General features: G+C 43.8%; 2 protein-coding genes across 2 annotated transcripts in view; one reads left to right on the top strand and one right to left on the bottom strand.

The window, feature by feature from the left end:
• Positions 1-12,500, top strand: part of cacna2d3 (calcium channel, voltage dependent, alpha2/delta subunit 3) — a 41,886-nt gene that overhangs the window by 11,992 nt on the left and 17,394 nt on the right. Inside the window, exons 6-13 of the mRNA XM_048254755.1 lie at positions 1-104; positions 579-639; positions 1,419-1,569; positions 1,768-1,842; positions 2,573-2,662; positions 4,975-5,088; positions 11,578-11,656; positions 12,419-12,500. The exon at positions 1-104 is cut by the window's left edge and continues 28 nt beyond it; the exon at positions 12,419-12,500 is cut by the window's right edge and continues 52 nt beyond it. Of these exons, the coding sequence (XP_048110712.1) occupies positions 1-104; positions 579-639; positions 1,419-1,569; positions 1,768-1,842; positions 2,573-2,662; positions 4,975-5,088; positions 11,578-11,656; positions 12,419-12,500 (756 nt within the window). The remainder of the gene's footprint in view (positions 105-578; positions 640-1,418; positions 1,570-1,767; positions 1,843-2,572; positions 2,663-4,974; positions 5,089-11,577; positions 11,657-12,418) is intronic.
• Positions 5,588-7,236, bottom strand: LOC125301907. The gene is made up of 3 exons (XM_048254756.1): positions 6,988-7,236; positions 6,439-6,879; positions 5,588-6,308 (listed from the first exon to the last, which is right to left on the bottom strand). The coding sequence occupies exons 1-3, from the start codon at positions 7,003-7,005 to the stop codon at positions 5,700-5,702; spliced, it is 1,068 nt and encodes a 355-aa protein (XP_048110713.1). The 5' UTR covers positions 7,006-7,236; the 3' UTR covers positions 5,588-5,699.

The following is a 12,500-nucleotide window of genomic DNA, read 5'->3' as shown; positions in this document are numbered from 1 at the left end:
GTCCGAGGCTCTGAATAAAGTTTTTGTGGACAATTTTGAGAGAGACCCCTCCCTTATATGGCAGTACTTTGGAAGTGCCAAGGGCTTCTTCAGACAATACCCTGGTGAGTTCTCAGGATGTCCGTGTTTGCCCAAGTGATGCGACTATGGAATCTGACCATCAATCAAAACGCACAGCAGAGAAAATCAGTGCAGTTCTGTGATCTCGTGTGGCCTCACGTGGATAATCACCAGTTAAGGCTCTATAGCATGAGACAGTGAATAATTAGGCCAAGTCACAGAGCTGAAGCTCTGCAAAGTGTTAAGACTCATTGCAAAGTTCTCTAGATTTCATACAGACAGTGACATTGGCTATTCTTTATAGTTACACTTATATGAATTTGTATAAGTCCTGTCATTTATACAAGGTATCCTGCACAATCTTGTATTTAATACTTAAAAGATTTCCCATTTTTATGCTGACAGTTTATTAAAGTGGTGTTGCGCTAAAATTAGTTTGAGGACATTATTATACGAAGCACAATATAAAATGTCAGCTATTTTTTTAATCTTCAGTAATGCTCTTTTTTCTATTGCAGGTGTGAAATGGTACCCAGATGAACATGGTGTCATCGCATTTGACTGCAGGAACAGGAAATGGTAAGACTGCAGAAAAGGAAGTTGCCATCGGAAATAAAACGCCTTCTGCATAAAGCCAGACACCTTCACTGAAAGCAGATATACATAAATGCCAATGGTAAAGTATATCAGAAACATAATGGATCATTGTAGGATATAGTTTCACCCTTAATTAAACAACCTTGCAACACTGTTAAATAATGTGGCATTTTTAGCCCAGTATAATTAGGCTGATACTGGTGGAACATTAATGTTAGTCTTGATGTGTGCTAGTGCTGTTTTCCTTGTTGCTCACTGGTGCTCCAGCTGCACGCCTGTCTGCTTGGCTGCTTGGCTGAGTCAGGGGGGCTGTGCACTCACCATACTGATTGCCTTGGGTGGAACATAATAGGATCATAATGATCCATGTGTGCAAATTCTTTATTGCAGCAGAAAAAAATCCCTGTGGGGACAATAAAGATTTCAATTGAAATCAATTAATTAGATGCACTTCCTGTCGCACCCCCCTTTGCATCACATGTGACTGTCACTTTATCACTTTTTCACTTTGTCACTTTTTTTGTTTTACCTCAATTCCATTTATTACATGGGCCTTTAGGCACGTCAACGTTTCTAAGAGGTGTTATCAAAGCATTTTTACTTCTCTTAGTAAATAGCCACTTGTGCTCATATTTTCCTCTCACACACAATTTCTGCTTCCTCTCTTTTTCTCTCTCTCTCCCTCCCTCTTTCTCTCTCTCTATCTCTCTCCCTCTTTCTCTATCTCTCGCTCTTTCATTCTCTCTCAATCTCTCTCACAGGTATATCCAGGCGGCGACGTCTCCTAAGGATGTGGTGATCCTGGTGGACGTGAGTGGCAGTATGAAGGGGCTGAGGCTGACCATCGCCCGCCAGACTGTCTCCTCCATCCTGGACACGCTGGGGGACGACGACTTCTTCAACATCATTGCTGTGAGTTGCACACTACCTATACAAAACATAAAGCCTGTCTCACTATTTGTTTATATGTGTGTGTTTTATGTGTCCACCTGCTTTGGACGTATACGGTCTGTATAACTGTTACTGAGATGATAACTGCCCTGTATTCCTGCAGGGTTGTTTGGGAGAACTGAATTGATTGAGTATGATGTTCTGCTCATGTGCTTATAGTATAATCAGGAGATTCACTACGTGGAACCCTGCCTGAACGGAACTCTGGTCCAGGCTGACAGAACCAATAAGGATGTGAGTTCCGCCTCACATCTCCTGGTCAATACAAAAAGAATGAGCTATCAAAGCTCTATTCATAGCTCTATTTATCCACTGTGTAACAGATTGTGTTTGGTTTTCACTTACGTTTATTTATCTTCCACTATCAACACTGAGCATACTGTTAAGTACTATAAAGTTAACTCCCATTTATTTATGTAGCACATTTAAAAATAACTTTCTATTACAAAAGTGCTTTCTGGTCAAGGTGAATCAATTGACAATAAATATAAACAAGAATAAAAGAGTTGAATAAGTGAGGAAAAAGTTAAACATCTACAGATGCTCAGATTGTAAACTAATGATCTGTTAACACTGTTACTGTAACAAAAATTGCATGGTTTAGGCTAGGAGATTAGGTGCTCAGTTTGGTGATGTTCAGTGGATTCAATTAGACATTGAACAAATCATCTGTAGTCTGTGGACTATCCAAATGAAGTGTTACTGGAAGAAGCTCCCTTAAATAGGGCTTAAACCTCGGAAGTATAAAGCAGACTAGACATAATGTATCTGTGCAGAACAGGGCTAGAATGGGGGAAGGGAGAGTGTAGTGGGCAGGGAATAAGGAGAATGAGAATGAGAATCAAATGGGAATGACTGGGGTGACGTTACAGTTAGTTTGCATAGCACAAGAAGGAATAAACTCAATAGATACACATGTGTTACTTGTTCAGTATTCATATGCCACTTTCTTTGCGTTCTTCAGCATTTCAGAGAGCACCTGGACAAGCTTTTCGCCAAAGGGATTGGTCTTCTAGGTAATGCGCTGACCGAGGCCTTCACCATACTGGAGGAGGTAGGTCAGAATCTAGTATCTCCTTACAGCATTACTGTACATGGAATTATAGTAACAGAACACAACAAAATAAAAAAAAACAGTGGATTTGTTATCTGCAACACATTGTGGAGAATGACAAGAAGCTATTTAGGATGTTTACTGTATCAAGAGGCGCGATGCTGGGCTCTACCACACACAAAAGTGAGCAAGCCGTAGTCCTTTAAAGGCGTATTGTGCTAATGGGGTCTGGAGTGGAAATAAGTAGCTTTTTGAGATCTGTCCCTCTGATGAGGAGACTGCTGCACAATTGAAGTGATTCCGTGGCGAAGTAAGGAGGCCATGTGTCAGATTGTCTCCCATCTCGCGCCCGTCTCCTCAACCACAGCTCTGTGGGTGACGGCCGGCGATGCGACACAAGGCCCCATCAGATGGGCACTGGGCAAGTCAAGGTGGCATGTTAGAGGATTTAGTGCCACACATTAATGTCCTTAACACGGACCCTTTTTTGTCCCAAGGAGATTTGAAAGAAGTAAAGTGTGTGTGTGTGTGTGTGTGTGTGTGTGTGTGTGTGTGTGTGTGTGTGTGTGTGTGTGTGTGTGTGTGCAGCAGAATCACCTAACCGGTGCCCCCCGTTCCACCCTCTGCGCACAGACACCTCTATCCCCAGGCATGATTAATAGCAGTAATTAAGTGCACTGATTAATAATGTCAATGGAGAAAACACAGCACACAGGAGATAGGGCTCAAAGTCAGTCCACTCTTTCTTTATCTGCTCCATGTCAGGCTAGGAACTGCAGTCGAAGACAAGTCCGGGCTGATATCTCTGTCTCTTCACTTAATTAAAGCTTTGCAATAAATATGCTAATCAACAAAGTCTCAGACGGCCCGATAAGGTTCTGATTGGTCTTGAAAATAAAATAAACTGTCCAGCTACCCACACAAAACCCTCAATTCTACCACCAAAAACCCTTCTAATTTGCATGTGTGTGGGGTACACAAACCAAATGCTTGCCTGTAAAAACACAGCATGTCCAAAATCTACATGTGCATTTCACAGCATTCTTAAGTGCTACTAAGCATGCAGATCTGGGCGCCGGTGTCCCTAACTGTAGGTGTTTGTCATATTCACTGTAAATGGGAATGTGGAGCAGTGAGAGCCGAGCTCCCACGCTACAGTGAGCCGCCAGGACCATGTGGGGACGGTGATTGATGGGAGGGTTGGAGTCTTTGTGCTCTGTGCACACTCTCTCTCTCTCTCTCTCTCTCTCTCTCTCTCTCTCTCTCTCTCTCTTGCTCTCTCTCTCTCTCTATCTCTCTCTCTCTCTCTCTCTCCCTAGTGCTTTCTCTCTCCCCAACTAACTCATGTACACGCCCCCCACACACAGGCAGTCACCACACACACTCAGTCATACACACACACACACACACACTCAGTCATACACACACACACACACACACACACACACACACACACACACACACACACACACACATACACACACACACACACACACACACACACACACACACACACACACACACACACACACACATACTGAAACACACATACTGCAGTCTCCCAATGCTCACAGCACTGTTCCCTGCCACCAGAAGTCCTTTCAGGTTGGGGGGGTGTAGCGCTGATGTTTCACACACAGATCACTCCAGCGTCTCTCTTCTCCTCCGCGTTTCCCTCTGTCACGGGTCAGTAAGCCATTTAATTACAGCGATGCATCTCGGCGGCGGCGGCAACTGGGATTAGCCCCCCCACCCCACCCCAGGGCCTTATTTACGGACAGATTATCTGCTCTTTTATTACGGGACACGCTCAGGCCGGTAGGGGCCAACATCAGATGTTGTCAAACATACACTGACCTCTTGTTCTGTGACTCTGGGTGATCTCAGAGCTCTGCGCAGGCCCTTTCCACAGGTAAACAGCGCTCATGAGTGGGAGATTATTCCAAATAGAGCCTCAGTGGTATGAGATAAGGCAGGGGGCTCTCAGAGCCAGTTGGCTTTGGTGGTTTCTGTCATGCATGAGAGCACCAGCCAACATTATATGAGGAGCCATACCGCTGCTTGTTACTATGGGTTTTTTCTGTAGCATTGTGCACTATACAAATGCTGCGATTTACTCATTTAAAAAAAAACCTACAGTAGCTGCTGAAACCTTGAAAAACAGAATTTGTTTGCCATTATCCATAAATGAATATACTTCTATTTTTAAATGAGTAAAATTAGCACCAACGATTACAATTCTGTTTGTCTGTCTGCTGTACAAAGTGTATATCTTAGCCTGCACTGTCTGAAGTTTCCTTCTGTCCTCGCAGTTCAACCAGACGGGGCGGGGCAGCATATGCAGTCAGGCCATCATGCTTGTCACCGACGGAGCCACGGCGATGTACGACGACGTCTTTGAGAAATTCAACTGGCCCGACAGAAAGGTGAGGTCCTAGAGTATCATAGCTGAAGACTCTGGCATTGTGCTGCACTCTCTAGCTTTGTGCACTTTCAATTAAAACCACTCACACACACACTAGCACACATTGTGTAAACACACAGCATGGTGATGTATAACTTCATTATACACATTTACTTCTGCAATGCACATACAGATGTGCATTTGGGTATTAAGTATACTTGTCTGTTGCTGCACGTTTGTTTTAGTGACGCGGTGCACCCAACTGTTTTTTCTGACATTTTCAGGGATCTATAGAAGCTTAGTAAGTGGCATCAATGCAGAAATCTAGTGCTGCAGTGGACAATATCACTTGTCTATGCTGCCCTGCACTTTGGCTTTGTAGGGCAGTCTGGTGGAGGGTGATTGAAATCAGGGCAGGGCAGGCAGTCAGCCAAATCTTTGTGAACACTGTTTGGACATGTGTGCAATTTAATGTGCAAAAAAGATTGACATTAATAGCAAAACAGTACTAGTTAATAATTAATACTTAATATAATTATGTTTAATACACTACTTGAAATTCTTATAATTGTTAAAAAACGGAAATGTGTTAGTTGAAACCAGTGAGTGGTCAATGCCGATTAATTCATGAGATCAGTGCCTGGCCCTCTTCCTCTTTGGCTGCCCAGGCAGCGCCTCCCCACTGATGCCCACGCCAATCTGTGGAGCATAGGACTTTAAGGTGGGGGCACTGAAGGACTTGGTGATGTGCACTCGGCCATCTGAGTCCACTGTCTCCACCAGGGTGGGGCAGGACATCTTCTCCAACAGACGCTGCTTGATGGCACGACCCATGCCAAGGTTGTACTGGCGGGCGTTCCCAGACTTGGTCTTCAGCATGGGGTCCACCACTGAGTGGTAGATGGCCTGGTAGTCCTCAGCAGAGTGGTAGATGGCCTGGTAGTCCTCCACCGAGTGGTAGATGGCCTGGTAGTCCTCCGCAGAGTGGTAGATGGCCTGGTAGTCCTCCACCGAGTGGTAGATGGCCTGGTAGTCCTCCGCAGTGTGGCCGTGGGTCAGCAGAGGCTCACTCAGGGCTGCAGAGAGAAGGGAGCTGCTCTGGGCCGATGAGGGGGCCAGAGGTGGCAGCGGCCGGAGGTCTGGAAGAACAGCAGCGTTTTTGATGTAGCTCTCCTCCACGGGCTCGGCCATCTGCCGAAGACTGCTTTCCTGAGCCATTTCCCTCCTTTTCCTCTCTTTGGCCTGTGCACGTGAAATGGAAAAAGGGCTTTTTAGGGCTAATTTAATTAATAAGAAAAATAATTTTGGCAAAAATTTAAGTTGAGTTTGTCTTTAAGTTTATTAACATATGTGTGACAGGATGTTGTTGTACCTCTGCCATGAGAGAAGAGTCCTCCAAGTGGGGGAAGAACATGTCCTCCTTGTCCCTAGCTGCCGTCCACTCCGGTCCCACCACAGGGCCAGAGTCCAGAGAGCTAAGGTGCTTTCTCTTCTGGCCATATTTTCCAGTGGAACAGGGCTTCTGGGTCTTGCTGCATCCCTTAGTGTTAGAGCCTGTCCCTTGACGGGCACATGCCTTCACAGAGGTTCCTTTTTTTGGACCGAAGGTGCTTTTGTTCCCTTTGGAGCTGCACTCTTGTATCAGGAGAAGTTCCTTCTGAAGGTTGATGGTGCATCTGGCCTCTGGAATCAAGGCAGGGACATCCTGTGCAAGCTGCAGAAGCATGGTTGCGATCTCCAGCCTCTGCTTCAGGTCATTGGATTTTTGATGGTGTCCCTGGGGTGCCACCTTTACCTTTTTCACCTGAGGAGCCTTCAGGTTGATGAAGAAATTATTTGAGTTATGTTCAAGTACATACACTTGTTACATCATTGTATATTAACTAAATGTTATCTAAGATTGAAAATGAGAAGATTATACCTGTGGTGTGGCGTCCATGGGAGTTTGAGAACTCAGCTGAGGCTCTCTGTGACTCTGACTAGAGCTCAGGCAGACTGAGGAGGGAGACCCCTCAGGTATTTTTTTACCTGTTCCATGGTGTTTGGTGAAGAAATTGATCAAATAAATATCAGGAATTGAAGAGCAATCAAATTATGTGAGTGATATTTCAGTGAAATTGAAGGTTCTAAGATTATGTTTGGGTTAGGTTGCCAATGGTGAAGGTTCTAAAAGTATGTGATGTCATGTAGAATCTTCGCTTGGCTCTTGGAATGTTAGTGATGTTTCCTGTAGGTTTTGAACATAAACATAGTAATTGCAAATGGACAGATTCAACAGATTGCTTTGATCTATGGACCCTTTCAAGAGAGTTCCGTTATCAGCATCATAGTTGGCCCCACAAGACTTCCTTTTTAACATTCCATATGTTATCTTAATGCAGAGGAAGTAGATTGGGGCCCAAATAGAACGTTCAAGCATTGTTTTTGTTTACCTTGTTGGTAAGGGTCTATACACGGGTTTCCTGTTTACCAACAAAACTAGATGCGCGCGCAGCCTTGAGGCAGAAGACGCTTGGTGGCCGTCCACAACGTTATAAACTTAACCTACTAACCTACTTTTTTTGTATACCCCTGTTGTCTCAATGATAATAACATGTCAACTCATTTCAGACTGTATTTCAAAGTTTGACGTTCATTTGGATTATTAATATAACATCGTATTTTGTCATTTTTGGCAAAGACATGCATTCCGTTAGGGATATTGAATATAACATTCTCTAACCATCGTGATTTCGAATTGGTGCAGTTTTCAGCACAAAAACTCATTTTATTCTTTTGCTCTTTTGCATTGCCTATGCTGTTCTATGGTGCTTTCTGCCTCTTGGTTTAGCGACACGTTTTTTTCGGACGTTCCATAGAAATCCATGTATTTGGGAGCCTTATTTTATTAATTTTAGTATATCAACTATTCTAATTCATTATTATTATTATTATTATTGGTTTGTATATTATATTTATTTAATTTCATTAGGCTATTGATTTAATTGACATTGTTGTTTATTGTTGCTATTCTCCTGTAGTCTTACCAACTTTTTAAATTGTATACTGTTAAATTTAACTTTGTATTGTTGTTATTTGTATGTCGCTTTGAACAAAAGTGTCTGCTAAATACCATAATCATAACCATTATTATTATTAGCCTATTATTATTATTATTATTATTATTATTATTATTATTATTATTATTATTACTGACACTGCAGCACCTGCACATCATGGGCATTTGTTTAGCCAGTTGTTTTTTTAAGAAACATTGTTGCACACTGTGGCAGACCACAGACCACAGCACCCACACCATGTACGGGCCCAAGTGTTAACAGGGACCCAGGTTCGAATCCGACCTGCGGTCATTTCCCAATCCCACCCCATCTCTCTCTCCCACCAACTTCTTGTCTCACTCTTCACTGTCCTATACGAATAAAGACAAAAAGGCCAAAAATATACTTAAAAAAAAAAAAAAAAAACACTAGTGCTTTATGTGGTACAGTAGGCCCATGTTTAGTCTGTGTGTGTGGATAAAACCGTTTGCTAAATACCACTCACTTTGCTTTACATGAAACATGAACCCTTGTTCCTAAATTATACTTTATTTTTTTGCATAGTAGATGGCTAAACCATGCGGCAATCATATGTACTGCTATGGGGTACATCTAGTCTTTTTCTTTTCCTTTGTCTTGCTCTATCAGTGCTTTTCTCTTATTTCTGTTTTTCCTTACCTCTCTCATTTCCTCTCATTTGCTGCCACGCACACATTTCTTTCTGGTCTTATTGGGGGCTCTGTTTTTCATTAGCTTGCATGTTTTTCAATAGTTTAATGAAATATTTCAATTCAGAATGCATGGCGATGTCATCTCTTTGCCTCTGACGTTTTGAGGAATTGGGTTGTTACAGTTCTATTACAAAATGCTGACACATCCATTAGTGACATTTCTTTTTACCTGGGGCATGTTGAATAAACAGTTTTCAAGGTGTGTGTGTGTGTGTGTGTGTGTGTGTGTGTGGCGTGTGTGTGTGTGTGTGTGTGTGTGTGTGTGTGTGTGTGTGTGTGTGTGTGTGTGTGTGTGTGAATGTGTGTGTGTGTGTGTGTGTGTGTGTGTGTGTGTGTGTGTGTGTGTGTGTGTGTGTGTGTGTGTGTGTGTGTGTGTGTGTGTGTGTGTGTGTGTGTGTGTGTGTGTGTGTGTGTGTGAGAGAGAGAGAGAGAGAGAGAGAAAGCGACAAAGTGACAGTGAGAGTGTAGGTGTATGTAAAAGGATGTGAAGGTATTTTATATACATCCACATACATATGCTTGTCTATACTCTATGTGCACGGTATGTGCAGGCACCTGTGTTTGTCTTTGCTTGTGTTTGTGCAGTCGACACCCCAATCATTTATTGTAATCCATATGCTCCCGTTATTATTACATGCTGAATCTAAACCAAACACGAGAGCCGCAACATGTCCCTTTGTCTGTACTGATGGGATTCTGGCGCCGCGTTTTCCCAGCCCAAGTCACTGAGCAGGAAAATGTGTTTTCTCCCGCCACGGCAGAAGGTGTGCGTAATGACACACGTGTGCTACCGGGGGGGGGGCTTTGCTGTAAGCGTGCTGGAGCGAGTGCGTGTTGGAGAGGACATCAAAAGCCATTTACAGCAGCGAGACAGGAGCAATGTAGTGGGAAATGGAGGAGGGGAGAAGGGAGCGAGGGAGGCAAATGAAGGGGGGGGAGGGAGAGAGGGAGAGCGGGAGTCGGGGACCGAAGGAAATGAAGATGGAGGGAGAGGAAGAGAGTGAGAGCCCCGTGAGAGAGCAAGAGAGAGGGGAAGTGGAGAGGATGATGTCAAATATCATCTGCTGCAGAGCCTGTTACCACCGACTTATCCACTCAGCACCTCCGCACTTATCTAGACTCACTGTGCTGGTGATCAGGCTACTGTCAATATGCATGTGTGTCTTAAGGGAGGGGGGGGGAGCAAGGAGTGTGTGTTGAGGGGTACAGGGCCCTCCCCTGAAGAGGAGGAAGAGGAAGAGGAGGCAGGGCAGCAGCAGAGGAAGCCACAGAGTTTGGTCTCACCAGACAGACAGATAGAATTGGGCCAGCAAGATGGAGCACTGCTACAGACAGGATCTGTGTGTGTGTGTGTGTCTGTGTACTGTATGTGTGTGTGTGTGTGTGTGTGTGTGTGTGTGTGTGTGTGTGAGGGGGGGGGTAATGATGTTTACTTATTGACAGAGTGAAGACTGCACTAAACATGCTGCATTAAAAGCAGAGTGAATTAAAAGCAAATTTCACCTTGAATACTTTAACTGACAGTTTTGTTCAAGGTCAAATTGCAGTATTGCAATATTTTTTAAAATATGTGTCAGATTTGGTCTGTTCAGTTTAATGGAGCATTCGGCAGCATACCAAAGAATAATATTATATGAAGTTAACTGTGTGTGTGTGTGTGTGTGGGGTGGGTGTGGGTGTGTGTGTGTGTGTGTGTGTGTGTGTGTGTGTGTGTGTGTGTGTGTGTGTGTGTGTGTGTGTGTGTGTACAAGGAGCTGATAATGAACATGTTCTTCAATGCTCCACTAAACATGCTGCAAGCAGGTTTAACGGATAGAGTTCATACCCAAATTTATCTGAAAAGAAATTCCCTTTCTGTCACGGCGAAACTTTAAATACTTTTTAAGAATTTGGTTTTCCATGAGGACCACTCAGGGATGGATTACTGCACGGGCCTACCGGGCCCAGGCCCAGGGGCCCAAGGGGTCAGGGGGCCCTGAAGCTCAAGCCTTTGCATGGAATCATTGCCTCAATATCAACAAATCAGGATGTAGGCTATGAATCTGATTGAATTTAGTATTGGCAATCCCCAAAATGCACCAGGATACAGGAAATCACATCAAACAAATTAAAAAAATTCTGGGGGAGGACCCCCAAACGCCCCTCCCACATATACGACAATAAGTGGGGGGCCCTTAATACATCTGGCCCCAGGGGCCCGAAAGTTCATAATCCGCCCATGGGACCACTACAAATGGTGCAAATAAGTAATAAAAAGTAAATAATGGAATTCTTCTGGTTCTATTAGATGTGTTTAATGTTATAGCTTACATACTATGTTCCCCATAATATAATATATAATATGACTACTGATATTGAATTGATAAAAAAGATGTGGATAAAAAAGATGTGGATAAAAAAGATGTGAATAAAAAAGATGTGGATAAAAAAGATGTGGATAAAAAAGATGTGAATCAGAAGCTCAAAACCCGTTCATCATCATTATTTCCAGCTGTCATTATCAAGAAGCCCCCTGACATGGGATGGGATGGGGAACTGGGATGGCCCATTCAAATCAGTGGAACATTCTGCAGCATTCTACAGTGCCAAATAATACTATTACTGTACATATAAGGTTCCTCACAAGCACAGAATAACCAAACCAAATCTAAAATCTAATCAAACCCTATCAAACCAAACCAAAACACACAAATTGAAGAAAAAGAGTAAATATATATTTTTTAATCATTGCTGTTCCCTCAGGTGCGCATCTTCCCTTACCTGATTGGACGTGAGTCAGCTTTTGCAGATAACATGAAATGGATGGCCTGTGCCAACAAAGGTAAGGCTCAGAGTCCACCTACACACACATTTAAACAGCATCCATTCAGTTAAACATCAGAGGTGTAGTTCAGTCAGTGTTTTTGGAATGTGTATGTATATATCTGTGCACAAGCCAGTGTTGTACCTGTATGTTTGTGTGTGTGTGTCTGTGTGTGTGTGTGTGTCTGCATGCCTGTGTGTGTGTGTGTGTGTATGTGTGTGTGTGTGTGTGTGTGTGTGTGTGTGTGTGTGTGTGTGTTTGTGTGTGTGTGTGTGTGTGTGTGCAAGCTCAGCAGGAACTGCAGTGTGTGGGTTAAAGAGGGTGTGTAGGTGTGGGGTGGGTGGGTGTTCTGGCTGCCAGTGGCAGCTCTGTCTCCTCCAGTGAGAGGACTGACATGTTGGGGTCAGCGGTCAACCTCCCAAATCACTCTTCCTGTCAGAGCCAATCCCTTGGCAGCTTCACTGCTGATGGCTCCCAAATGCCCAGGCACCGCATGGCTGCGCTCTGAATTGGAGTGTGGTGTGTGTGTGTGTGTGTGTGTGTGTGTGTGTGTGTGTGTGTGTGTGTGTGTGTTGCATACAGCATGTGTGAGCAGCTTGATAGTCCTTTATTTTTTGCAAACCACAGCATTATGAGGAAATTAGTTCAATGCCGTTTATGGTTTATGTGGGTGTGACTGTGTGTGCACGCATGATTTTGTGTCAGCACATATGTCTTTCTTTTCTCTCTCTCTCTCTCTCTCTTTTCTGTGTGTGTGTGTGTGTGTGTGTGTGTGTGTAGGATACTTCAGTCAGATCTCCACATTGGCTGATGTGCAGGAGAATGTAATGCGATACCTGCATGTGATGAGTCGACCTAAAGT

Source organism: Alosa alosa, chromosome 10 (assembly GCF_017589495.1).
Source record: "Alosa alosa isolate M-15738 ecotype Scorff River chromosome 10, AALO_Geno_1.1, whole genome shotgun sequence".
Classification (NCBI taxonomy): domain Eukaryota; kingdom Metazoa; phylum Chordata; class Actinopteri; order Clupeiformes; family Clupeidae; genus Alosa; species Alosa alosa.
The sequence above is the reverse complement of the archived record's forward strand: the minus strand, read 5'-3'. Positions and strand labels throughout refer to the sequence as shown.

Coding starts and splice junctions, on each gene's coding strand:
- LOC125301907 (XM_048254756.1), bottom strand. Junction 6,309..6,438: donor ACTCTTCTCTCATGGCAGAG/GTACAACAACAT, acceptor TCACGTGCACAG/GCCAAAGAGAGGAAAAGGAG.